Source organism: Podarcis raffonei, chromosome 12 (assembly GCF_027172205.1).
Source record: "Podarcis raffonei isolate rPodRaf1 chromosome 12, rPodRaf1.pri, whole genome shotgun sequence".
NCBI lineage: Eukaryota > Metazoa > Chordata > Lepidosauria > Squamata > Lacertidae > Podarcis > Podarcis raffonei.
Genome location: NC_070613.1, coordinates 6709616 through 6735241, shown reverse-complemented (window position 1 = coordinate 6735241; position 25626 = coordinate 6709616). Strand labels below are relative to the sequence as shown.

Below are 25626 nucleotides of genomic sequence, written 5' to 3'. Positions count from 1 at the left end.
GCCATGTCACCATGGAAGACACCAGGTCCAGAGCCTGTGAGGAGGGGGTGGCATCAGCATGGACGTTGAAGTCCCCCAAAACCAGTAGGTTAGGGAATTCCAAGGCCCAGCCTGCCACCACATCCAACAGGCCTAACAGGGTGGCTGCTGGTGCGCTAGGTGGTCGGTACACCAGCCAGACAGCCAAGCTTTCCTTGGTGCCCCACACCAGGCCAACACATTCAATGCCGGAGATCGAACACTTTTTAGTATTAGAGTGATTATTCCACCATACTTGGGGAGCGGCCTCAGCTCAGCAGAAGTACACAGCCGGAAGTGGGTGGGGAAAGAGAAATCAAATCTCTCACTTCTCCGTTTAAAAGGATTTCAGGTAGATCTTGGGGAGGGGCAGACTCTTGCCTGAGGCATTAAAGAACTACTGCCAGTTGAGTGGGATGGACAGAAGGATGTTGCGGTGTATTGGAAGCGTGCTGGCCTGTGAGTGCACTGCACCCAATTAGTGATGTGCTACAGACAAGTGACGTCTGCTCTTACCTACCTGCAGAATTCAGCAGAGCCAAGTAGCTGGAGAACAGGCCAGTGCCTACCCCCATTCTTTTGGGACGGTAGGTTTTTGCTTGCCCAAAATAGGGGATGAATGAGTGGTCTATTGTAGCCTAGTCTCACAATACAGTGGTATCTCGGGTTACGGATGCTTCAGGTTACAGACGCTTCAGGTTACAGACTCCGCTAACCCAGAAATAGTACCTCGGGTTAAGAACTTTGCTTCAGGATGAGAACAGAAATCGTGCTCCAGCAGCGCGGCAGCAGCAGGAGGCCCCATTAGCTAAAGGGGTGCTTCAGGTTAAGAACAGTTTCAGGCTAAGAACGGACCTCTGGAAGGAATTAAATACTTAACCCGAGGTACCACTGTACTCCAACCACACACAATATTGTTCTCTTCCACCTGGCTCTAAAAGGAGCCCAGGTGGAAGTGTGTTTGCAGAGGGGAGGGAAATGGGGCATACTGGCAATTACCAGCACAAAGGAGAGGGTGGAAGATCTAAAAGGTTTTCCTGCCTTCTCCTTCTCTTCCTTTTCCACAATGCTGAGGTGGCGCCCAGTCCTCCCTCCCCTATATTCAGGGTGATATTGGCTGGGTGATATCAGCTGCGATTGACCAGGAATTTTTGTCTTCTTCTGTGATGGGCTGGCAGAAGGCGATTTTCTTTGCCTGCTCTATACTGCATGACAACCTTAGAGCAGTGAGCGGCAGGCGCTGAATAATGAGGTTTATTGCTTTTATCGACTTTTGGTCACTTAAGCAGGTGTTGCGCAGAAAAGAGGAGGTGAGAACGCAGAGGCATTTTTCTGTTGAACTGTGATTCTAGAGACGAACGCAGGGCCCGGTAACTCATGGGGCTTTTGAAGCTAACCGCCATTTTGAGTTATGTGGCTTGATGGGGGCATGAATCACAAACACCTCCCTCCTTGCCTTAAGGGTGTGGCAGGGGGGGAAGTTGCTGGGAATAAGGCTAGCTTGACTTCCCACAGGGTAGACTCACACACTGTCTAATTTCCATTACAGTGGTACCTCGGGTTAAGTACTTAATTCGTTCTGGAGGTCCGTTCTGAACCTGAAACTGTTCTTAACCTAAAGCACCACTTTAGCTAATGGGGCCTCCTGCTGCCCCCGCGCCACCGGAGCACAATTTCTATTCTCATCCTGAAGCAAAGTTCTTAACCTGAAGCACTATTTCTGGGTTAGCAGAGTCTGTAACCTGAAGCGTATGTAACCTGAAGCATATGTAACCTGAGGTACCACTGTTCATAGTTTGGAAGTTTTATAAATTGCTAAGTGGCTTCTGTGACACAGTGGATCAGTGTTTCAGGCTGTTAACGAGAAGGTTGATGGTTCGAGCTCCCCCAGGGATGGCGGTGGGCAGAATTCTTGCATTGCAGGAAGTTGGACTAGATGATTCAAACTACAGTGTTCTCAAGCGCTTAAGCTATTGGTTAATAAACTAGACCTAGTTTACCCCATGACCTGTCTCTTGCCTCTTTATTACTGATCTCCTAGCACAACTGCTTTTGGGGGTTCATTAGTTAAACTGAGATCACTTGAACGAGACTCTCTTTTTGTGTGAGATACAGTGGAGGGACACACACACACTCTATAATAATTAACTAATTCTTGAGAAAGTCTGCCTTAGATAAAGAGAGACCTTCGCACCATGGATTAGAGGACAGTGTGCTTTGTAGGAACGAAACGGCTCCTCCTGAAAGGCCCGCATAGCATTTGTTGAACTTGATTTTCTCTCTCTTCACAAGCCTCCCAAAGTCACAGGCAGCCTCAGAGCTGATTGGGTATTCAGCGCTCAGCCTGAGGACAGAGGAGAAGAGTATTAGAAATGGCTCTTTTTGCCCTTGGGCGGAAGCAAAGCAGCGCATAAAAAAACCTCACAGTCTCCAACATTGATCCAGGGAAGCACACGGATACTGTTTTAAATATCTTTCGTCGATGCTTTATTAACTAGACTTGTGCTCAGTCCAGATGACCCCTGCCATCATCAAGTAAGTTCTTCTGGGAGAGATCTCCTCCTTGGTGCAATTCCATGCAGGGTGCTTGGAAAAGTGGAAGCACCCACAAGCCCACTCACCGCTTGGTCTTTAAAGGCTTCTCCAAGGCTTCCCACTCCTCCTCTATTGGTTCTCTCCCATCATCATCATCACCACCAGGAAGTGGAGTTGTCACTCTGGGCTTGGATCATAGCCATCCCAGACCCCATCATGCCCTCATGGCCAAGCCACTGCCTCCCCTCACTTGCCTTCTCTTCTAGCTCCAGTCTCAACCAGGGCTTGACTAGCCTGCCTCCTATTCCAAGGAGTGGCAGCTTTCCCTCTCTTCCCTTTTTTCCTTCTGTCTCAATGCAGCCTTAAATCTCCATGCCCTTTCTCTGCTTCCTGTCCAGCTCTTGCCTCCTTCTGACTTGCCTTATGGGCTCCTTTCACCTCTCCCTCCTCTATTCCACTGCCCCTTTGTCTTCTGCCACACACTGGGGTCCTTTCACTTACTCCTGTGCCTCTTCTACCCATTCCTGTTCTTTATCTCTCCATTTCTCTCTTCTTCGGCCGGCTCCTGACTGCCTGGCAGCTGCCCAACAGGCAGCTTGCCTCCACCCCAGCCGATTTTTTTGGTTGTTTGCTGATCTTCAGTTTGGCCCACAAACTTGCAGTTGCCTACAGCTACTCTAGATGATGCTTCTAGGGCAGGTGAGGAAAGGAGCCACCACCCCAAGCTCTGCTATCATGCTAAGCACTTTTCAATCTTTATTCATCTCCACCCAACTTTTTACAATTCACTTCTATCTGGAGCATGATTGGTTGGCAGGAACTACCCAATCACGCTCCAGATAGAAGTGAATCCACAACCTGATTGGCTTACAGTAGAATTCCGGAATTAGCCAATCATGTTGTGGATTCACTTCTATCTGGAGCATGATTGGGTAGTTCCTGCCAACCAATCATACTGCTGCATTGTTCTAGGACCAATCAGACTGCTGCATTCTGAATCCTATTGTTCTAGGACCAATCAGACTGCTGCCTTTTGGATCCTATTGTTCTAGGACCAATCAGACTGCTGCAGTTTGGATCCTATTCAACTCAGTACATAACACATCTGATTCTCACTCCCATTTCACAGAAGAGGCTCTCCAGTCTCCATAGGGAGCTACGAAGAGCAAGAAGGCACCATAAGAGCTTATGGCTAATTAGGTTTAGATAAGCACATCTGCCCCACCTCAGGTATTGTCAGGCCCTGGCATTTGGGATTTCAGTTCCCACCAGCTGCCAGGAAGTAGCAAGAGCAGCAAGCTTGTTGACATCAGGTGATGTCTCTCAGCATGAGAAAGGAAGTCTGAGCCAATTCTTCAATACAGGAGACACTGAGGAGTGGTGACTGGGTTCTGATGATTGGGCACAGAGAGAAGGGGACTTGGATACTGACTTGGAAGAAGGGATATATGAGCTGGGGAAAGCTGTAGCAGCCAGGAGATGAAAGGCAGAGGCACATAGCTGTCAAGTGCACTGGCCCCAGTGGAGTACAGGATCAGGTTTAAGGTGCTGGTTTTAACCTTTAAAGCCCTATACGGCCTAGGACCCTCGTACCTACGGGACCGCCTCTCCTGGTATGTCCCACGGAGGACCTTAAAAACATCTTGGAGGTCCCAGGCCACAGGGAGGTTAGGCTGGCCTCAACCAGAGCCAGGGCTTTTTGGGCGCCACAACCCCAGGGTCGGTCACGACTGGACCTAATGGTCAGGGGTCCCTTTACCTTTACCTATTATTGTGTGAAGTAACAGTATCCTGGTGAATTTCTGCTCCAAGCCTCCTTTGCATGTTTTCTCCAGATCCGCTGTGCTTTGGTGGATTTTTAAGTTAATTATCCCTTTCCCAAACAGCCACGCACCCAAGAAAACAAAACTTGAAAAGACTTACATGATGAAAGCTGTTACTCCAACAGCCCAGATGTCTGTCTGTGGAACAGCTCCTTTGTCTGCCAGGAGTTCTGAAGCTAAGAAGACACATTTGTATTAGGGAAGCTTCCTTAGAAATGCAAATGTTGGTACTTACCATGATAAGCTCTCCACTGGCAGGAAGTCAAACTTTTGAGAGGGTACACCTGGTGGATAGGGTGATCCCCTCGCTAGTTCAGTTTGTGCGTAAGCTAGTAAACCAATAGCCAAAAAATAAACAACTTATCAGAAAAAGGAAAGAAAAGAGCACAACCTGTTAAGGGAAAAGAACTCAGCGTGATGGCCTGGGACTCGGGCTCGGACTCAGAGCCAAAGGAAACTCAGTCCGCACCAGACCCTTTGCTTCAGGCGGCACCTGAACCTAGTTTGGGGCCTGATTCTGAAGAGTCCCAGTCTGCACAGGTTCCCCTGCAACAAACACCAGCTGGGCCGAGTCAGGGGCCTAAGCCTGCCCTGGCTCCAGATGTGGGGATGACCTCGTTGCCTTCAGCTGGGCCATCACTTACAGCTGTTCCACTACCAGTTGGGTCAGGAGAGGCTGAGGTGGCCCCTGGGTCTAGTAACCCACCGACGTCTCCTGAGCTGCAGAGACTAAGGTCTGAGAGAAGGAGAGACCTGAGTACTCGCAGGAGGAGTGCACACCTTCGGGCGAGACAGGGAGGTAAGTCGCTGGGGGATCAGGACTGGCTGCTACCCCGACAGAGATAAAAGGCTGTCAGACCCCGCCCCAGGTTGCGGGAGCAACATTGCTGTTTGCCAGAACCTGCCTGTGATCCTGTGCCTGACCTAGCCTGGTTTCCTGCCTCGTGTCCTGCCTTGGCCCTGTCAGACTGACTCCTTGCGGAACCCTTGGATTTGGAACCGGACCTGGACCGTGTTGCTCGGGTTACCCATGGGCCCAGCACATCAGTGGTCCCACAGTAGGAACATAACATTCTAGGTCAGCCAGTCCCTGGGCCTCAGTCCCAAAAAGCTGTAATGACCCATGTAATGTATTACAGGTGAAGAAGAGAAGAAAACCCTGGTATGGGCTGAAGAGTAAGAGAAGAGGAAAGGGAAACATGGGGGAGGGGAGACAGGAGATCCCTGACCATTGTTGGTGTGAGTGCTTTATGCTCCCAGGGAAAGCTCAACTGTCTGAGTCTGATGGCCTCCCCGGCACTGCGGTCACTTGGGAGGGCCTGGTGCCCTTCCTCCCTATAGAGAAGGAACTTATCACAGTAAGTTCCAACATTTGCGTCTCCTGTAGTGCAGGAAGGGAATCTTGTGTAGGGTGTGTCACTGTGGGCTCTTACCTAAGTGGTGTTCACTACCTGTCGAAGCACTCAGCTTCCAAAGGAGACCTTGGCTGAGGCGTGTCTAGCTTGCAATGCCTCTCAAAGCCAGAAGGTGAGGACCAGGTGCTTACCCTGCATATGCCACCCAGAGGGGATTGGGTCCCAAACAGTGCTTCTGGTGGAATAGACTCTGCTTCCCAAAGAGGCTTCCCCTCTCGCAGAGTTATGAAAAACTAAAGAATAATGGAGGCATATAATCAGGACAAAAAAATTGGATTCCAGGTGGAAAAATCAAAATTGGAAATAGAACTGTTAGAGCCCAAAACTAAGATTTTGTCAAGGATGTATAACTTGCTGTTGAAATGGAATACTCAGGATGAAATGGTGAAATCTGCTATGATTAAGTGGGCACAAGATGTTGGACATAATATTATGTTTGCTGACAGGGAACAGTTATGGACCACAGGTATGAAGTTTACGGCATGCAATGCCTTAAGAGAGAATATTATGAAAATGATTTACAGGTGGTACATGACCCCAGTCAAGCTGGCAAAAATTTATCACTTGCCCGATAACAAATGTTGGAAATGTAAAGAAACAGAAGGTACATTCTTTCACCTCTGGTGGACGTGCCCAAGGATTAAGGTTTTCTGGGAGATGATATATAATGAATTGAAAAAGGTATTTAAATATACCTTCTCGAAGAAACCAGAGGCCTTTCTTTTGGGCATTGTCGGCCAACAGGTGCTAAAGAAGGACAGAATTTTTCTTATGTATGCCACAACAGCAGCAAGAATACTTATCGCAAAGTATTGGAAGACACAAGACCTACCCACCCTGGAAGAATGGCAGATGAAGGTGATAGACTATATGGAATTGGCAGAAATGACTGGCAGAATCCGAGACCAGGGAGAAGAGTCGGTGGAAGAAGATTGGAAGAAATTTAAAGATTATTTACAGAAATATTGCAAAATTAATGAATGTTAGAATGATGTTGGATTAAAAGTTATGTGGTTTTTAGTTATAATACTATAAGGAGTATGAAAAAATGGATTATTAATAAGTAAAAATCTAATGTTACATTATTTTAAGATTAAAGATTAGGACAAGTAAAGAGGGGAAGGATTTGCTGAACTCATAAATTAAACTGGAATACAAAAAGGGAGGTTAGAGGAGGTCCAGAAAATTAAGTAAATGAAAGAATGTAATGGAAAGATGGAACTTTTTTTTCTTTTTTCTTTGTATTTTTCTTTTTTTTCATTTTGTAAAACTTTAATAAATATTTTATATATATGTAAAAAAAGAGGCTTCCCTTCTCATAGCATCTGGTAATGCCAGCTTTTATACAGCGTGCCAGTGGAGTGTCTGCAGGAAGCTAGGATGGTAGAGATTACCATCCCAATTCTCTTAGGCCCTCCCTCTCTACAACAGGTATGGAGTTGTAACCAATCTGACTCTGGGTGGTGGACTAATCGCTGTGACACCAGGGTCCACCCTGGAGGGTAGGGGCAAAGGGTCTGCCACTGATAAGGCCATGAGTTTTGTGAACCAGCCCCTGCCCCCAGCAAGAAAAGAGTCACTACAATAATCTCATCTGGTGCAAATCTAACATCCCTGAGAAGTCTCAATTAGAGCAGTGGGATGAAAGGTGTATAGAAGCCCCGTACCCAGCCAGGCAGAGGTCAGGGAATCCATGCCCAGCACTCCCTGAGTCCTGAATCAGGGGAAGAGCTCCACCTTTTGGTCTTCTGAATTTGTGAACTGCTCTGTGTCCTGGGCAGCTGTTTACCAGCTCCATCTGGTACGCAGGCTGAGACCCAGCTGCCCACGGACTGCCTCGCTAGAGTGGTGCATGCTCTGGTTATCTCCCGCTTGGACTATGCAATGCGCTCTGTGTCGGGCAACTTTGAAGGTTACTACAACTAATCCAGAATGTGGCAGCTAGGAAATGTAAAGAAGCTGAGGGAACATTCTTTCACCTTTGGGTTAAGGCTTACTGGGAAACAATATATAATGAATTGAAGAAGGTATTTAAACTTACCTTTTCTAAGAAACCAGAGGCCTTCCTTTTGGGCATAGTTGGCCAATGGGTGCCAAAGAAAGACAGAACATTTTTTATGTATGCAACAACAGCAGCAAGAATACTTCTCGCCAAGTATTGGAAGACACAAGATCTACCCACCGTGGAAGAGTGGCAGATGCAAGTGATTGACTACATGGAGATGGCTGAAATGACTGGCAGAATCCGTGACCAGGGAGAAGAACTGATGGAACAGGACTGGAAAAAGTTTAAGGACTATTTACAAAAACACTGCAAAATGTTTGAGTGTTAATATGATGTGGGAAGTGAAGGTAACAGGTTTTGTGTGATTTGGTTAAATGTGAATGAAAAGAAGAATGTTAAAAAGGACAAGGGGTTATGAACAGAACATTATTATGTCATAGTATATAAGATGAGGTATGGGCTAAAACAACTGGAAAACTGGGACATAATATTTAGAAGAATATAAAATTAAGTATGGTTTAAATAAGGTTTTGAACTTGCTGAACCTGATTGGAATAAAGAGGAACACAAAAAAGGGGGATGTGAGGAGGTCAAGACAGAGGGGTATGGAATTTTATAAATCTAAGAAAGTGGATTTTTCTTTCTTCTTTTTTCCTATTTTTCTTTTCTTTTTTTTGCTCTGTTTCTGTTTCATATGTGAGCTTCATTTATGGTAATGATATATTTGAAATGATGAATCTTTTGATTTGTAAAACCTCAATAAACATTTATTTAAAAAAATAAAACCAGAATGTGGCAGCTAGACTGGTGACTGGGAGTGGCTGCCGAGACCACATAACACCGGTCTTGAAAGACCTACATTGGCTCCCAGTTTGTTTCCGAGCACAATTCAAAATGTTGGTGCTGACCTTTAAAGCCCTAAACGGCTTCGGCCCAGTATATCTGAAGGAGCGACTCCACCCCATCGTTCTACCCGGACACTGAGGTCCAGTGCCGAGAGCCTTCTGGCAGTTCCCTCACTGCAAGAAGCCAAGTTACAGGGAACCAGGCAGAGGGCCTTCTCGGTAGTGGCACCCACCCTGTGGAACACCCTCCCACCAGATGTCAAAGAGAACAATAACTACCAGACTTTTAGATGACATCTGAAGGCAGCCCTGCTTAGAGAAGCTTTTAATGTTTGAGGCATTACTGTATTTTAATATTGTGTTGGAAGCTGCCCAGAGTGGCTGAGGAAACCCAGCCGGATGGGTGGGGTATAAATAATAGTGGTGGTAGTGGCGCCTGCCCTGTGGAACGCCCTCCCTTCAGATGTGAAGGAAATAAGCAGCTATCCTATCTTTAAAAGACATCTGAAGGCAGCCCTGTTTAGGGAAATTTTTAATATTTAATGCTGTATTGTTTTTAACACTCGATTGGGAGCCGCCCAGAGTGGCTGGGGAAACTCAGCCAGATGGGCGGGGTATAAATAATAAATGATGATGATGATGATGATGATGATGATGATGATGAAGAACAGGTCTACTCTTGGAAGACCACAGCGACCCACTATTTGCTGGAACACCTGTGGAAAAAAGCTCCACACTAGCTTGGGAGACCTGTTGGCGGCTGAACATGTCTTTTCAGATGTTGGAGGCGCCTGGTACATGCTCTACTGATAGAGATTCTGGATACCGTTCTGCCCTAGACAGGAGATTGGTGGCCTTCTGCACAAGGACCTGCCACTTGGTTCCACCTTCTTTCCATGTATATGCTTTGGTAGCAGTGTTGTCTAGGGTCTCTCAGCCTGTTGGTGAGAGTCTGAGCTGATCAAGATGTTGTTCCTTAGATGGTCCACCACAGCTACCAGCAACTTCAAGAACGTCCTGGGGCTGAGGACCAATCCAAGGTGAAGCATTTGTACTGGAGATTCCTGCCCTGGTATGCAAAATGCAGAAATCTGCAATGAGATGGTTAAACTGGTATGTGGAGGTAGGCATTGATCAGGTCCAGGGAAGCAATGCAGTCCCCAGAAATGAGGCCTTCTAGGATGCTCTTCAAGGTCTACATTCTGAATTTCTTTTGGCTCAGCTATCAATTGACACTCTTGAGATCCAGGATGGCCCTCCATTTCCCCAACTTCTTTGGAACCATAACGAGAGTAGCGTAGCAGCCAGATTCCACCTTATGGTTCTGGCACAGGCTCTATTGCCCTGATATCCAGCAAATGTTGGATCTCCTGAAACATCAGGAGATGTTTCTGCGATTTCTTGGAGTGAGCAGAGGAAATGAAATGGTGGTGGTGGAAAGAGCTGCTCAAACTCTATCCTGTAATGCTCTTGGTCATGACTTCCCAGTAACTGAGGAAGTGCTTACAGCTTCCCCTGCATCAGAAGCTGGTCTGAGTCAGGGCTGTTGCTGGGACTGTCTCCTGCCTCCCCTGTTGTTACTACCCTGAGGCTGCTTGAAGTCGGTGTTCTGCCTATGCTGGTTTCTTGTTTATATTGCACAAATTGCATTTTTAAAGAAATAAAACAACTTCTTTCTTAAAGGAAATGTGTTTTCTTTGAAAAATGTGAGTGCATCAAATATGTTGGTTACAGAAATGCTTACTGTAAGTAAATGATTAATTGTTTTCATTCTTCTCTTACATGTGTTGCAATAATATTCAGGTTGGCTTCTCCTAGTATAGTATTAATCCATGCAGTTACAGTCAAAGTGAATTTTCCTTCAAAGGAAAAGTTAAGAAAGCAAGCTTTACAAACCCTTTGAGCAACTACTACAAAGAGTCAGCATAACCAAAACCAATAAACAAAAACCAGTCAGGACCCACAACACAACTGAGGATCAATTAATGAGTAAACTTTAATAAGAGCCAAAAAGTAAAGCAAAGTACTAACTCTCTTTCTCCCCAATCACCACCAATTATTTGGGCTTCTTATTTTCAAGATGCCACAAGACTGACAAATGGCAACATCCCTGGAGACATGAAAATGGATACTTGTTGATGGGCATTGATCAACAGTTAGAAAACTGAAAATACCAAAATGCATTGAATAAGCATCTTTCGCAAGAAAGCCAGGAGAATTGCAAACGATTATGAAATGTTCACAAACCGGACTGGACATGACATTCTTTTTACAGAATGTAGATTACAACAGACCAGATATAGGCAAGGATGTCTGGGGGAAAATGTGACCAGGTGCAGGGCAGTGAACCCCGTCGCTAGTAGCAAGCATGAGTTTTATGCCTTAGAGAGACAACATTTATAACACGTAAGACAGGGAGAGAGTTTGTGGCAACCATCTTACAGCAAAGAGAGGACAAATACTCCGATCTAATGCACATCAAATATTCCACAAAAGAGCCCCCAAAAGTTGAAAGGCCATCTGTCTCCACTTTATTTCTTAACAATGTTAAAAAAAAGGGGTGAGATAATAGAATCATAGAATGGTAGAGTCAGAAGGGAGTCCGAGGGTCATCTAGTCCAACCCGCAGCAATGCAGGAATCTCAACTAAAGCATTCAGGACAGATGGATAGATAAAATGCACCATTGAGTGATACTTGCATCTACCAAACTTTATTGGGCAAAAAGCACATTCTTCTGCAAGTTTTGCCCCACAAATATAAACATACGACTTAATTTAGCCTGAAGATTGACAGGCACGTGATAGCAGGTTGCTTCCTCTGCCTCCTACCTTCAGTGGCGAAGTCGGTACCTGAACTGAACATCGTGTGTGGGCTGCATTACACCAAACCCACAGCGGTTCTTGATTACGGGAGGGATTTCCTCCTCCACGTTAACCAGCTGCATATCAAAGTATGTCAGCATCAGGAAGGCAAAGAGTTTTAGCTCATTGGTAGCAAAGAAACGCCCAGGGCACATGGCCCCTGCACCCCAAGGCATGGAGAAATATTTCACCTTTTCCCCATTCTTATAGAATTTCTTTTTTGTGCCGTCTAGGCTGAGGAACCGGTCATATTTGAAAACATGGGGATCTGGGTGGATTTCTGGATCCACATGTGCTGCTACAAAGGGGAAAATTGCAACTCTGTCTCCTTTGTGCAGAAGATATTTTCTCCCATCGTTCATCTGGATTTCTAGATCCACCATCACAACCCTGATCACCAGTGGTGTTGTGGCCAGTCTCAAAGTCTCTTCCACAGCACTGTCCAAGATGGGGGTCTTGTCTAACATCTCCTTGGTGATATTAAGCACTGCACCCCCTGCCCTCACTTCCTGGCCAGATTCTCCCACCACTCTGTCCACTTCCTTCCTCACCTCATCCATCGCCTTGGGATTTTTCATCAGGTAGGCAAGAAGCCAGAAGGAAGCTGGTCCAGAATTAGCTTGAAGAGCCCAGAGCAACGTGAAAAGAAACCGCCCCTGCATGTATTCAGGCATCCCAGCCTCATCCAGATGTTTTGCAGGTCAGTTATCCAGCCACTGACATTTTCCTTCTTATATACTTCCTTTACAGACGTGATGTTCCAGAAGTGTCTCTTCAGAGACTCTGCTTCCATTTTATCTCTGGGAGACAGCATAGAAGAAGCTAATCCCGGGAAAAAATTATCAAATTTGCAAAACTCTGCAAATAAATCTTCAGAGTCAGCTAAGCCACTCCTCTCAGCATCTTCTTTGTTCTTTTCACCTTTGCTGGTTGTATTTCCAAACACAGCAAGATATCCGGCCCTAAAGACCATGTTGTAGCTGAAGTGGAATAATCCCTCCTGTTTCCAGGAATTCTGCCCTCCTGCTGAACTCAGGCTATGGCGCATCACTCTATGCAAGCTGTCCATCATGGCTTGGGTCATCACCATGAGCCCATCGCCCCTGAGGTGCTTTGAGTTGACTGCCTCTAGTACCTTATGAGTCATTTCTGAATGCTGAAACCCAAACACTTGCTCCACAATTTGTGTTACATATAAAGTGAAATCCAGTTTGGTTCCTGCTTCCTTCATAATAGCTCCATAGGAGAGGGGGTCCATCACAAAGGTGAAATAGTATCCCCCAAGCAGTACCGTGAAGATGTCCCCATGCTTCTTCTGCATCCTTTGCAAGAAGGCAACGCCGTCCTTTCGGTAGTGCAGTGCATGTCCTAGCCACGGAATGAGGCCTTTATCTAAAGGGGGCTCTTGGGCTCTCCTCTGGCGCAACGCCCCCACCAGATAGAGCCCCCCCAATATGCATGCCAGGACGGCACATAGGACCATCACCCAGAAAGCCATCTCTCAGAGCTCTGTGACACAAAAGCACAAACACAAGCTTTTCCAGAAAAAGCAAGTGGTTATAAACAGTTGCTTCACATACCATGAATCGAGGTGGAGCCAGTAAGCAGAGCAAGCAAAGGTTAACCCTTGCTAAGGTTAATTTATTTGCACTAAAATAATATCCAGTGTACCTTATGCAAAGGAAACCATAAAGATAATTAACAAACTGGGATTTGGAATGGATGGAAGTATGTCTTTTTAATCCCTATTGTAGTTAATTTATTTTTTTAATAAAAAGCCCTATAAATTGGAAGTACTCAGCTTTTAAGCACCTATCTCCTTCGTTCTTTTTAAGCAACATAGATTTATATTAATAGATCTAACTTGTGAACAAAAGAAGGGAGGCAATAAAATGAGGAAGGGGAGGAGAGGGGGAATGTGGATGACAAAAGGGGGAGGGGGAAATCAAATATAGGACAAGAATTTCAGGGCAAAGGAGGATAAGGGAGTGGGGGGTTAGTGATGCAGTTGTGGGAAGGGGAGGCAAAGTTACTTAATTCACACCACCTGAAGCAAAATGCAAACCAAAACAAAAGCTGATTTATTGCACATGTTCCCTCCTCCAAAACTATAAACAGCCATTGTGCACTGTATAGAAACATATGGTCTTTCCTTCTCCCTTCTCTCTGCTCTTCATCCTGCTCCCAAGGAGTGGAGTTGCTGTCACTCACTGCAAGTGTCTCCTGCCTCTTAAGGTCAGCAGTTCTTTGTTGCTCTTGACTTTCTGGCTCCACAACCCTGGCTTTTGCCACAGAGAATGTGAAGACAGCGAACTCCTTCTATAATAATGACGAACTGGCTGAACTGGAGCTAGGGTCATTGAGCTTAGTGCAATACTGAAGTTAAGCTATTTGTGATGTGGGGCTACAACTGACAACACAATAGTTTCGATAAGTGGCTCTGTAATCTTGCTCTGAGTTGGGGGAAGATGGAGCGATAGGTGGAACACGAACTCTGCAAGTGGAAAGACCCAGCTCAAAACCCTTGCTTTTCTAGTCAAAGAAACTTAGGTAGCAGGACTTTGAAGAAAGCCCATCTGAAACTTTAGAGTGCCACAGCCAAACAGAATAGACTGGGTTACATGGCCCAACTGTCCAACTCAAGACATGGCATTTTCATTTGTCCCGGTGATCACCAGGCCTTTCAGACCCTTGATCCAAGAAAAGGCACCTAACAAATCACTGATTACTCACCCATAGTTTCTACATAGTCCGTGCACCCATCGAGGGTAATGATTCTGTCGGGTTCATAGAACTGTGCGTTGCCAAAGTCCAGGAGTTTGAGCAGGTTTGGTTCCGTGATGATCATATTTTCAGACCTCAGATCCAAGTGCAGGATATTCTGAGCATGGAGGTATTCAACAGCACTAAGAATCTGCCACAGATAGTCTCTGACTTCCACCTCTGAATAGGATGACCTACAAAAGAGAGCCTGGTTACACCGCAACACTTTCTTCATTCTCCATAAGACTATAATCAGTTGGTGCTAAGCAAGAGATTCACACAAATACTTACTGAAAGCAAACTCAAAGGGCATTTTTGCTAGATAGTGTTGGATGGGTGTTAGTGTGAGCATATCACTAAAGAAAAGGCAGAGGTTATTTTAAAAACTACATTTCTCAGACCTTTCTTACTGTGTGTGTCTCTGTGTGTATAATGCATAAATATGCACATGTAGTGGAGAGAGAGAGAGATGTATATAATCTGCCAGATTTCTGGGGATTTTCAGGTTTCAGGTTTTGGTAACCAATCTTGTAAAAAACAACAACACTATACTTAAGTAATGTAAAATAAGGAAGTAGTTTTCCAGACAAAGCTAGGGGTTATTGCAACAGGAGACCCCTCCCTTTCTGTGACTACCACTTCCTCTTGTTTTAAAGGTGGGTCCTGCTTTGGAAAATGTCAAAGACTACTGGTCTATACTGGTCTTATTCATCTGGCACCTTCACACTGGGTTGCCTATGGAAATTTTACAATGGAACCTCTGAAAACTGTATTCTGAGGAGGAGGAGAAGAAAAGAGGCCTCCACATCTTTTGTGGCTGATGCATATTCAGTTTGTTGGACAAGCAAGCTTACCTTCCAGCTAAAGCATTGAGAAGCTCAGGGCCAACACAAAGTTCTGTGATCAGCACCAGGTGGCGTGGGCTCACGTAGGCCCCCTGCAGCTGCCCAATGTTGGTGTGGTGAAGCTTCCTCAGGATCTGATACTCCTGGAGCACATCTTCCTTGTCTTCTTGCCTATAGGGAATGATCTTGGCAGCCAAAGCATTTCCACTGAGCTTTTCTCTGCACTGTTTGATGATGCTGAAGCGCCCTCTGTCCCGAGGTGGAGCAGCAAAGAAGGGGAAGAAATGGAACTGAAGTTTGAGCTGAATGTTATTCCTTAACCTGGTGATACCCCACCCACCCACATTCTGCCATGCTTTGAGAAGACTGTCCTACTGGATGGCACCGAACCATCTTTAGGAGTGGCTAATGGGAAGAGCTGCTGCTGCAGGACCACTAAAAAGGACTCACAATAGTTGACACAAACTGTTGCCTGCAGGTGAGACGTCAGCACAGTGAGCAACTGACCCAGCAGGTAAAGGTAAAGGGACCCCTGACCATTAGGTCCAGTCGTGACCGACTCTGGGGTTGCGGCGCTCATCTCGCTTTATTGGCCGAGGGAGCCGGCGTACAGCTTCCGGGTCATGTGGCCAGTATGACTAAGCCGCTTCTGGCGAACCAGAGCAGCGCACGGAAACGCTGTTTACCTTCCCGCTAGAGCAGTACCTATTTATCTACTTGCACCTTGACGTGCTTTCGAACTGCTAGGTTGGCAGGAGCAGGGACCAAGCAATGGGAGCTCACCCCGTAGCGGGGATTCGAACCGCTGACCTTCTGATCGGCAAGTCCTAGGCTCTGTCGTTTAACCCACAGAGCCACCCACGCCCCTCAGGTCCTTAACCACAACTGAGGTGGGATTTGGTGCTGCAGGGGGGGGGTCTTTTAGAGAGCAAAGAGGGGCAGTTCTTAAGGCCGCATTATTCCTCAGCGACCCCTATACACACTGAGCGGACCATGCCTGCCAAGAGCACCATTTTCCTTTCTTAAAAAGCTTGCTTCCTGCTTAGCAGGCTAAATTTCTCCACATCTAGAACTTGGAGGAATCCAGCTAAGTGGTTACTAAGGAGCAGTGAGCCAATGGAAATCTGTACCTTTTAATTTCCGTCTGGAAGGCATACGTCTGGTGGGTTGGCTGAGCAGGAGCTGTCATTTGGCTGTCCTCTGGGTCCGCAGAGTGGAATGCTGTGGGGTGGGGGGAGGGGTGGGATGGGGGAAACAGAGACAGAAGTCGGAAAACGCCAAAGCACGCAATCGGTGTTGAAAGAGGTAAATAGCTGTTGGTGCGATGCAAGTTTCCACGGCTGCTTTCAGTTAATTAAGCCCTAGACAATCAAGGGTGTTGTTTGTTCCCCAAATATCCCATGACCATGGAAGGACGTTTTGACATTCCAGGGGCATTCCAGGAAGGGTGCCAGCTGGAGAGGTGTTTTGCAGAGATGCCAGAAAGCAAAGCAAGGTTGTTGTTTTTCAAAGTGAAAAAGGAAGAACGCCCCTTAGACACCCCATGACCACTGATTATTAAAGTGAAGTTCCAAACGCTCATAAACGCACCCCTGAAAATGTCACCAAAAAGTTTTAGAAAAATGATGACACCTTTTGAGGGGCTAGGAGGTGAGGAGGAGTTCTGTGACACTGTTGGATGGAGCTTGGCACAGCATTCATGTGCAGTTATTTTAAAGGCTTCCATGCGTCCTGGGCTATCAATGCTATGCTTATTTTATTGATCTAAGCCACCCTAGGACCTTATGGTAAAGGGTGAGTAAGAAATCTAATAATGCTAATAATAACAGCAGAAGTGCCCCCCCCGCAGTAACTGTCATGCCAAATGGCAGATCTGAGGCCTATGTTGCTATTATAATATACTGTGTATATTCGTGTATAAGCCGACCTTTTCAGCACATTTTTTATGCTGAAAAAGCCCCCCTTGGCTTATAGTCGAGTGAGGGTCCCTTTCAGGCTGCTCCTTCCTCCGCCTTTGCTGCTGTCGGTGGCGGAGGAACGAGCAGCCCGAAAACAGCCCTTTCGTGCTGCTTGTTCTTCCTCCACTGCTGCCACCACCAGCCTCGCGGAAGGTAGGCAGGGGGGTGGGAGGGGCTGTGGGGAAAAGAGAAGCCCCCTCTGCCGTGTGAGCATGTGCACGCGCACACACGCACTCCAGCCCACCAGGAGTTTTGTGGTGTGGTGAACCAGCTTATACACGAGTCAATAAGTTTTCCCAGTTTTCTGTGATAAAATTAGGTGCTTCAGCTTATATTCGGGTCGGCTTATACTCGAGTATATATGGTAATTGTAATCATCACTATTACTATTACTGAATTTATTGTGCACCCATCACCAGCAGGTCCCAGGGTGGGTTACACCTATTCAAAATTCAGGACAGTTAAAACAAATGACGGGAATAGGGTGGGCTCTGAAAACACGCATCTCAGGTGTAAAAGATCAGGGTAAAGAGGAGCATCTTCAGCATTCTCCGAAAGCTGTGTAGTGAAGAAGTCACACACATCTCTGTGTGGAGGGAATCCCACAACTTAGGGGCTGCCACACAGGAGAAGGCATACCACTCGAACTTCTGAGGGAGGTGGAACTACCAAGAGGCCCCCCTCTGTCTGTCTTAGCACCTCAGAGGGTCTATGGGGAATGAAGGCCCAGAGCTCACTGTGTGATGTTTAAAATGGTGAGCTCTCAGGCACTGCCAGAAGAGATTCTGCATATGCTCCAGAAATTGCAAGTTGCTTGTTCCTGTGGCAGTGCCTCCTAGGGATAGGCAACTCTGTTAATTTCAGTTTCTCTCATTTTCTCATTTTTCCAATCTTAGGTTCACTTTGCCACATAGGTTGTGATTTTAAACAAGATAAAAGGTCCTCATGAAAATTTGCTAGTATTTTAGTGGAAATTTCTCCTAATACACATTCTCCTAATATATTCTTGTATATAATTGCATGATATACATTGTTTTGCAAAGCATTCCCCCCTCAAAAAATAATGCATTTCTGCATGTTATTTTCATTAATTTATACATGTATATGTCCACTCAACCCTGTTATATGCCTTTTTCTACACATTACTTGCAAAATTCGGAAAAGTGCCTCAAAGCACAGCTGGGTTCCCATTTGTGTATTGTTTCATAAAGTGTGAAATATGTAAATCTGTCTTTAAATGTCAACTGAATGGACTTTCTCCCTAGTTCCTCCTGCTCCATAGAAAGCTGCTCCTGAAAACAAGATGATGCTGAAACTTGACCTCCAATGGAGAACAAGGAGCTGCAACTGGGACAGCAGCAACAACAACAACATGAAGAGAAGGCCTGGGCCTAGCACACGCAGTTGGGTTTGTAGGCATGGCTAAGTCTCCTGGATTACAGTGAAATGGCAGAAGTCATGAGACCTGTTCATCCCCCTGTGGTGTTTTGGAGAGTTCTTTCCATGGAGGAGCAAAGGCAGAAATGCAAAGATAAGGATTCCAGCCTGAATGAGAAGGACGGAGGAAACTAAGGAACCCTGTCTGCTCATGTGGCTATAAATGGCATTTCCAGGCTTATGCTGCTGAAGAGGAAAAGTACAGGGACTCTATTCAGTGTGGAATATGTTGTTACCTGCTGGATCTGTGTCACCAATTCTCACTTTGGCAGTTGGGTTGCTATACGGCCCTACACCACTTTTGCTGACGCAGGCAAAACGGAAGGATAACACCAAACCCCGAGGGAGATGCTCAGCAGTGTAGCAGCACTCCGAGATGTCACTGGCCAGAGTCTTCCATTCACCGTCTGGGCCAACGAAAGAGAAGAATAAAGTTTAGTGTAACAATGTTGTATTTTGACCAGATGGGCTTGGATTAGGACGCACAGGGAGGGAGATTTCCAGCTATTGCAGAAATGAATATTCTGTCTTCTACCACTTTAGACAGGTGCACTATTAAAGAGATGTGTGCGATCTCTCAAAAGCACAATATTCAGTCCTACATCCATCCTTCTCCCCTCTCTATAGGATTTCATTTTTTTTAATGAATTTTATGTTACTTCAAGCTGTTTCCTTGAAAGCAGCCTCATACTTTCTCAAGATTGGGAAAGGAACCAGATTGTTTTTAAAAGCCCCTCTCTGCCGAAGAGAACTGTAAAAGCTTAGAATGCAAATCCAGATTTCTCAGGAGTGCAGAGCTTTCATTATGGAAAGCGTTTCAGAGACACCAGAGCAATAGGATTGCACCACATTCACTTTTGATTGCCCTTGTGGAACGTATTTTATAGGATTTGAAGCAACAAGCACCATACCCTCAATTGCTATTTGTTAGTAGAACGGGGGTAGGGTGGGGAGCTATTGGCAAGGCTGGCTCTATCATGTTTGGCTTTTATCTAAAGAGTTGTCTCGTGGAAGATGGAGCAAGCTTGTTTTCTCCAGCTCTGGAAGGTAGGACTCAAACCAATGGCTTCAAGTTACAAGAAAGGAGATTATGACTAAATATAGTAAGAGCTGTTCAACAGTGGAACAGTCTCCCTTGGGAGGTTATGGACTCTCCTTCATTGGAATATTATTTTTGTTTCCCCCCCAATTTTTTTTTCCATTTTATAAGACAAATAAACAACACAGAGAAAACAAACAATACAAACAAATTCTTGTCTTATCCTTGTTTTTTTCTAAACATTGTTAGGTGAGCTTCCACAAGTCCCCCCTGTCTGATTTTCATTTTACCTCATCTTTAGCAGTTTACATATATCATAATTTTTAATTTTTTATCACACTTACTTTTACCATAAAAATCTTCACATTTTATCCCTCACGTATAATACTATTTTAAAATACACTATCTTCTACTTCTAACCCTACAGCCTATAGCCACTTCCAAAGCTATTCTAAGATTTAAATATTAACATATTTTTTCCCCCAAATATTCTTTAAACTTCTTCCAATCTTCTTCCACCAGGACCTTCTCTCTGGTCCCAGAGTCTTCCAGTCAGTTCGGCAAGTTCCATATAGTTTCCTCATTGGAATTTTAAGGCAGAGGTTGGATGGCCACCTGTCATAGATGCTTTAGCTGAGATTCCTGCATTGCAGAGGGTTGGACTTGAAGGCCCTTGTGTCCCTTCCAACTCTAAGATTATATGATTTTATGGCTTGACCTTATGATACCTGTGTTGTGCCAGTGGATTAGACTGCTCCAGGTTATTTTATGATTCTGTAGTTGTGGTGGGGCCTGAGAGATGCCTCAGCAATGTTTCTAGTAAAGGTAAAGGTAGCCCTGACCATTAGGTCCAGTCGTGGACGACTCTGGGGTTGCGGCGCTCATCTCGCTCTATAGGCCGAGGGAGCCGGCGTTTGTCTGCAGACAGCTTCCGGGTCATGTGGCCAGCATGACTAAGCCGCTTCTGGTGAAACCAGAGCAGCACACGGAAACGCTGTTTACCTTCCCGCCGGAGCAGTACCTATTTATCTACTTGCACTTTGACGTGCTTTCGAACTGCTAGGTGGGCAGGAGCTGGGACCAAACAATGGGAGCTCACCCCGTTGCGGGGATTCAAACCGCCAACCTTCTGATCACCAAACTCTAGGCTCTGTGGTTTAGACCACATCGCCACCCTGACAATGCAGGAAATACCTTCCACCAGAAACCATGGGCTGGATCCTAGAATCATAGCTGGAAGGGTGAGTTTGTACAAGGAAGCAGTTTGTACAATGAGTTCTCATTTATTTACCATCTTTTTTGCATAGTACAGAGTAAGTAACGGGGGTGTTCAGTTCCACAGGCTTCCAGGCCAACTCGACTCCATCTTCAAGAACCTCAACAATATCAGGAGACGGTGGGTTGGAAGGTGTCTCTGTCAAAGTGGAAGACAAAATTTAAGTCTGCGACTGGTAGAATGAAGCCATCCACAGTGTAAACTTAGGACCAAACTTTAGCTCTTGTGCTTGATGCTGTAAAGCACCCTGTGATATTCGGATGAAGGGTGGTATATCAGTTTAGTAAACAAACATCAACATCATAGATATTTAAAGCATACATAGCTGCCAAGAGGAAGGGAACTGAGTTTGATGCCCCATGCTACAAACCCAATGAAAATGCTCCCCTTACAACTACTATTTGCCCAAAGAAATTTCTCCCACCAGCAGAAGCTACCCTACTGTGCGACTACTGCTTTCAGTGAGGGGGCAATTTTCATTAGGATTTTGTCATGGGGAAAAGAACTAACCCCATTTTCAATCACATGGTGCTGATAATGCTTGGATTGCCTCACCCACAGATCACAGCTCCTAATTTTATTGCAGAAACTAGATGTGCTGATTGCATGCCAATTAGTGGTAAATCCAACTTGGCTATCTTACGCCAGTGCTTGTTGTTTGTCAGTTATTTAGGAGGTAAGAATCCCAAACACCCCAGGACTTGACAAACACATTGCTCAAGCCCATCTGATGTGCTGCCTCTTTCTCCTTCTTGCATGAGTCATACTAATTGCCTGAATGTTCTCAGGGTCTTTATGGAGGTATAGTCATGGACTTCCAGTCATAGCTTGTAGCTCAGCCTCCCATTTCGTTTTACTGGAGCTACTGGGAGGCTGGGGCCAGTGAGAACAGGGGAGCTGTAGAGGTGTCATGCCAGCTTGCATTCCAAGATGGGACAAGACTTTTGTGAATGATTCCTGATAGACTGTGTTGATTCAGAGAAAGCAGAAAGGCTCTACAGTGGTACCTCAGGTTACATATGCTTCAGGTTACAGACCCTTCAGGTTACAGACTCTGCTAACCCAGAAATAGTACCTTGGGGTTAAGAATTTTGCTTAAGGATGAGAACAGAAATTGTGTTCCGGCGGTGCGGCGGCAGCGGGAGGCCCCATTAGCTAAAGTGGTGCTTCAGGTTAAGAACAGTTTCAGGTTAAGAACAGACCTCCGGAACGAATTAAGTACTTAACCCGAGGTACCACTGTATTTCTGAATGCTGTCCTACACAAAAAAATATTGCTGCACATGGAAAGTTGGCATCTCAGAGAGAAAGCCGTGCTAGGACTTTTCTGCCAAAGATCATTTGGGAAATGCTATGCTACACTTTCAAAGGATCAAAGGGGAAATAATTTGTTCCTTTACCTGCTTTCCTTATTACGCAGGAGGTGGAAACTGTGCCCTGGGCGTTGGTGGCTACACATGTATAAGTGCCAAAATCATTGGATGTGGCCGCTAATATTGTTAAAAGCTGGAAGTGTTTGAGCGTAGAGGAGATCAGGATCCTGTCCGTACTACGAATGGCTGCTCCATCTGGAAGGTGGAAATGAAATACAAAAAATTATATATGAATGGGTCAAGGTTAGATGAACCTCTTATGAAATCACAGAGAGATGTTTGGCTCCATTGTTAAATATAGAGGTCTGGCTGGAAGAAATACGGACTTTACTGGAACAGAGCCTCTTCGAGATTCGGAATTTAAAATAAAGGACTATCAAGAAAACCGGCAGAGAGAAATTGAGAGAGGGTTAAGTGCCTCGGATGTGAGATCGCCAGGCTGATTTTGGATGGACTGATGGACTTTGGTTGGGGATCGAAACCAGGAAAGGGGGTGGTAGGGCTTCGGGAATCCAAAGGGTGTAAAAATATGATTTTGTTTTAATTAAGTTGGTTTTTGCCACTAACATAAAAATGGGGAATTTGGGGAGAGATTTGGGGCCGACCTTAGCAAAAGATTATCAAAAATAAGTGTTGGTGTATAAAGACTGAGATTTTTAAGTTTAAATAGGTTAATTAAATTGATGGAGGAATTTAGGAAAAGTATGTTAAGAATAAGTTTTGAAATATAAAGATAGAGGTTTAGAAGTTAAAATTTGTTTAAGTTAATTGAATTAGAGGAAATAAGGTAAAGTGGGGGGGATAAAAATTGCTGAGCTAAAAATTGGAATTGGAATACAAGAAGGGTAGGTGTGGGGAAGTCAAGGAAATTGGGTATGGAATATAATTATGGTAAACTTCTTTAACTGCTGTTTCTTCTTCTTCTTTTCTTTTTTCTTTCTTTCTTCTTTTCTTTTCTGTTTTCTTTTGTACTCTTTTTTGAAAATTTTAATAAATATTTATATATAAAAAAAATGAAATCACAGAGAGATGTACATGAAGAATCTTGAGTGGAGACATTACTTCAGCCCTAGAATGTAGGGCGCAGAGGGTGGGAGCGACTCTCCTCTAGAGTAGACCTGGAAGCCATGAGGCTTGAAAAGAAATGGGAATCCTTTCTATTCCCTCTTGGTTCCTGGGTTCAGAATAAAAGATGATTTTCTTTTCCCGGGATGGGATGGATAATAGAGCCTATGTCCACTTGATAACAAAACAGCTATCCTTTTGAACAGCCTTTCCTTTTATAGGCTCTATTTAAATAGGAAATTTATAAGCTACTTGATCAAGCAGTTTTCCAAGTGTTGTACAAATAAAATTGGGAGACTAATAATGGCTAAGATTCAGTCTAAGCGAAAACAAATATATGCATAAAACTAAAATTAAAAACTAATAAAAATAAATCAAGAAGAAGAATAAAAAAAAAGAAACCAGCAAACTTTTAAAAGACATATAGGTAATTATATTATAAGCCTGGGTAGGTTGGCCAAAAAGTTCAGGAGGTATCTAAAACAATATAGCAAAGGTGCCTGCCTAATTGTGCATATTTCAGGTAGGGAAATTCTGGCTTCCCCTCCCACCTCATTCATTCACTACTCTCTTTCTCCCACATGTTAAAGTGTGGGAAGGGATTTGTGAAGAAAAGGGTCTAACAAATAGAGAAATGGTCCAGCTGTTCTCTCCTTGCTTTGCCCCAAACTATCCCTGTTACAGATTCATCGCAAGTGGCCAGGTGTGGAGGTTACATCACCTTTGAACCATTCGATGTTGGGTGATGAATGGGCAGATGTCCGGCAGGACAGCGTCAGAGACTGCCCCAAGGCAATGGTCTGGTCAGTGAGCTCTTCAGCAAAAGAAGGCGCTGAAAAGGAAAAGAGATTTAGAGAACACAGGTCAGTGAGGCAGGAAGCAGAGACCTGAAATGCGTTGGGTTTTACCCTCTCTAGCACACATTTCTAAATGAACAAAGAACACCAGAGGAGTTCCCATTTCCAGATCCCCAGCATGCAATATAGCAATCCTAGCTGGTCCTTTGTGTTGGTGCAATTTGTAGTAATAAAAGGGAACACGGGTGGCACTGTGGGTTAAACCACTGAGCCTAGGGCTTGCCGATCAGAAGGTCGGCGGTTCGAATCCCCACGACGGGGTGAGCGCCCGTTGCTCGGTCCCAGCTCCTGCCAACCTAGCAGTTTGAAAGCACGTCAAAGTGCAAGTAGATAAATAGGTACCGCTCCGGCAGGAAAGTAAACGGCGTTTCCGTGCGCTGCTCTGGTTTTGCCAGAAGCGGCTTAGTCATGCTGGCCACATGACCCGGAAAAACTGACTGCGGACAAATGTTGGCTCCCTTGGCCAGTAAAGCGAGATGAGCGCCACAACCCCAGAGTCGTTCGCGACTGGACTTAACTGTCAGGGGTCCTTTACCTTTTACCTTTTTAATTTAATAAAGAAGCTTCAATCGTATGTTTCTACAGATTTCAAGCTGTGCTTTCCCAGGGTCTAGTTGTAATGCAACAAACAAACAATGTGATAGTACCTTTCTCCTTTGTTTTGAGGCTTGGAAGAGTGAATGAAGGGAACCCTGTTTTCTTTTTCAGTCCTCCAGAAGCCTCTGTCAAAGATGCTCTTTCTTGTAGCTCACCCTTCCGCTCCTCTGAGCCTGTTGAAAATGAAATGAACCACTGTAAAGGCAACCACGTGATGGGCGCTCTAGGCATTAATGATTAACTAGATATTTATATATACAGTGGACGCTCGGGTTGCGAACGTGATCCGTGCAGGATGCACATTCGCAACCCGCAGCATTCACAACCCGCAGTGGTGTGTCTGTGCATGCGCGGGTTGCGATTTGGAGTTTCTGAGCATGCGCAAAGCGGGATTTAGTGCTTCTGTGCATGCGCGAATGCCGAAACCCGGAAGTAATCCGTTCCAGTACTTCTGGGTTTCAGCAGTCCGTAACCCAAAAAACCGCAACCTGAAGCGTCTGTAACCCGAGATATGACTGTATATACATTTTAAGGACAGCCTGGCTAGCTCAGTAGGTTAGAGCATGGTGCTGATAACACCAAGGTTGCAGGTTTGATTCCTGTATGGCTCAGCTGCATTGCAGGGGCTTGGACTTTGATCAGGATCGCTTCCAGTTCTACAGTTCTATTATTCTGTGATTCTACATCATTGGCACCTGCCCTGAACTCATATGATGAGGCAGCCAAAGAAAACCCCAATAGGGCCACTTGGGCGGTGCTGTGGGTTAAACCACAGACCCTAGGACTTGCCGATCGGAAGGTCGGCGGTTCGAATCCCCGCACTGGGGTGAGCTCCCGTTGCTCGGTCCCTGCTCCTGCCCACCTAGCAGTTTGAAAGCACGTCAAAGTGCAAGTAGATAAATAGGAACTCCTC

At 45.4% G+C, this 25626-nt stretch overlaps 2 protein-coding genes across 2 annotated transcripts in view; both read right to left on the bottom strand.

The window, feature by feature from the left end:
* Positions 1–25626, bottom strand: part of LOC128398377 (obscurin-like) — a 53257-nt gene that overhangs the window by 2418 nt on the left and 25213 nt on the right. The window contains exons 5-14 of the mRNA XM_053359385.1: positions 24764–24886; positions 23981–24091; positions 22222–22389; positions 20838–20960; positions 18744–18914; positions 16243–16333; positions 15122–15361; positions 14238–14461; positions 4477–4552; positions 2213–2362 (exon numbers count right to left, since the gene is read on the bottom strand). Coding sequence (XP_053215360.1) covers positions 2213–2362; positions 4477–4552; positions 14238–14461; positions 15122–15361; positions 16243–16333; positions 18744–18914; positions 20838–20960; positions 22222–22389; positions 23981–24091; positions 24764–24886 — 1477 coding nt within the window. The remainder of the gene's footprint in view (positions 1–2212; positions 2363–4476; positions 4553–14237; positions 14462–15121; positions 15362–16242; positions 16334–18743; positions 18915–20837; positions 20961–22221; positions 22390–23980; positions 24092–24763; positions 24887–25626) is intronic.
* Positions 11417–13035, bottom strand: LOC128398298 (5-beta-cholestane-3-alpha,7-alpha-diol 12-alpha-hydroxylase-like). Its single transcript, XM_053359213.1, is given in 2 exon segments — positions 11417–12201; positions 12204–13035. Coding segments are annotated over 2 exon segments (1527 nt in total). The 5' UTR covers positions 13003–13035; the 3' UTR covers positions 11417–11473.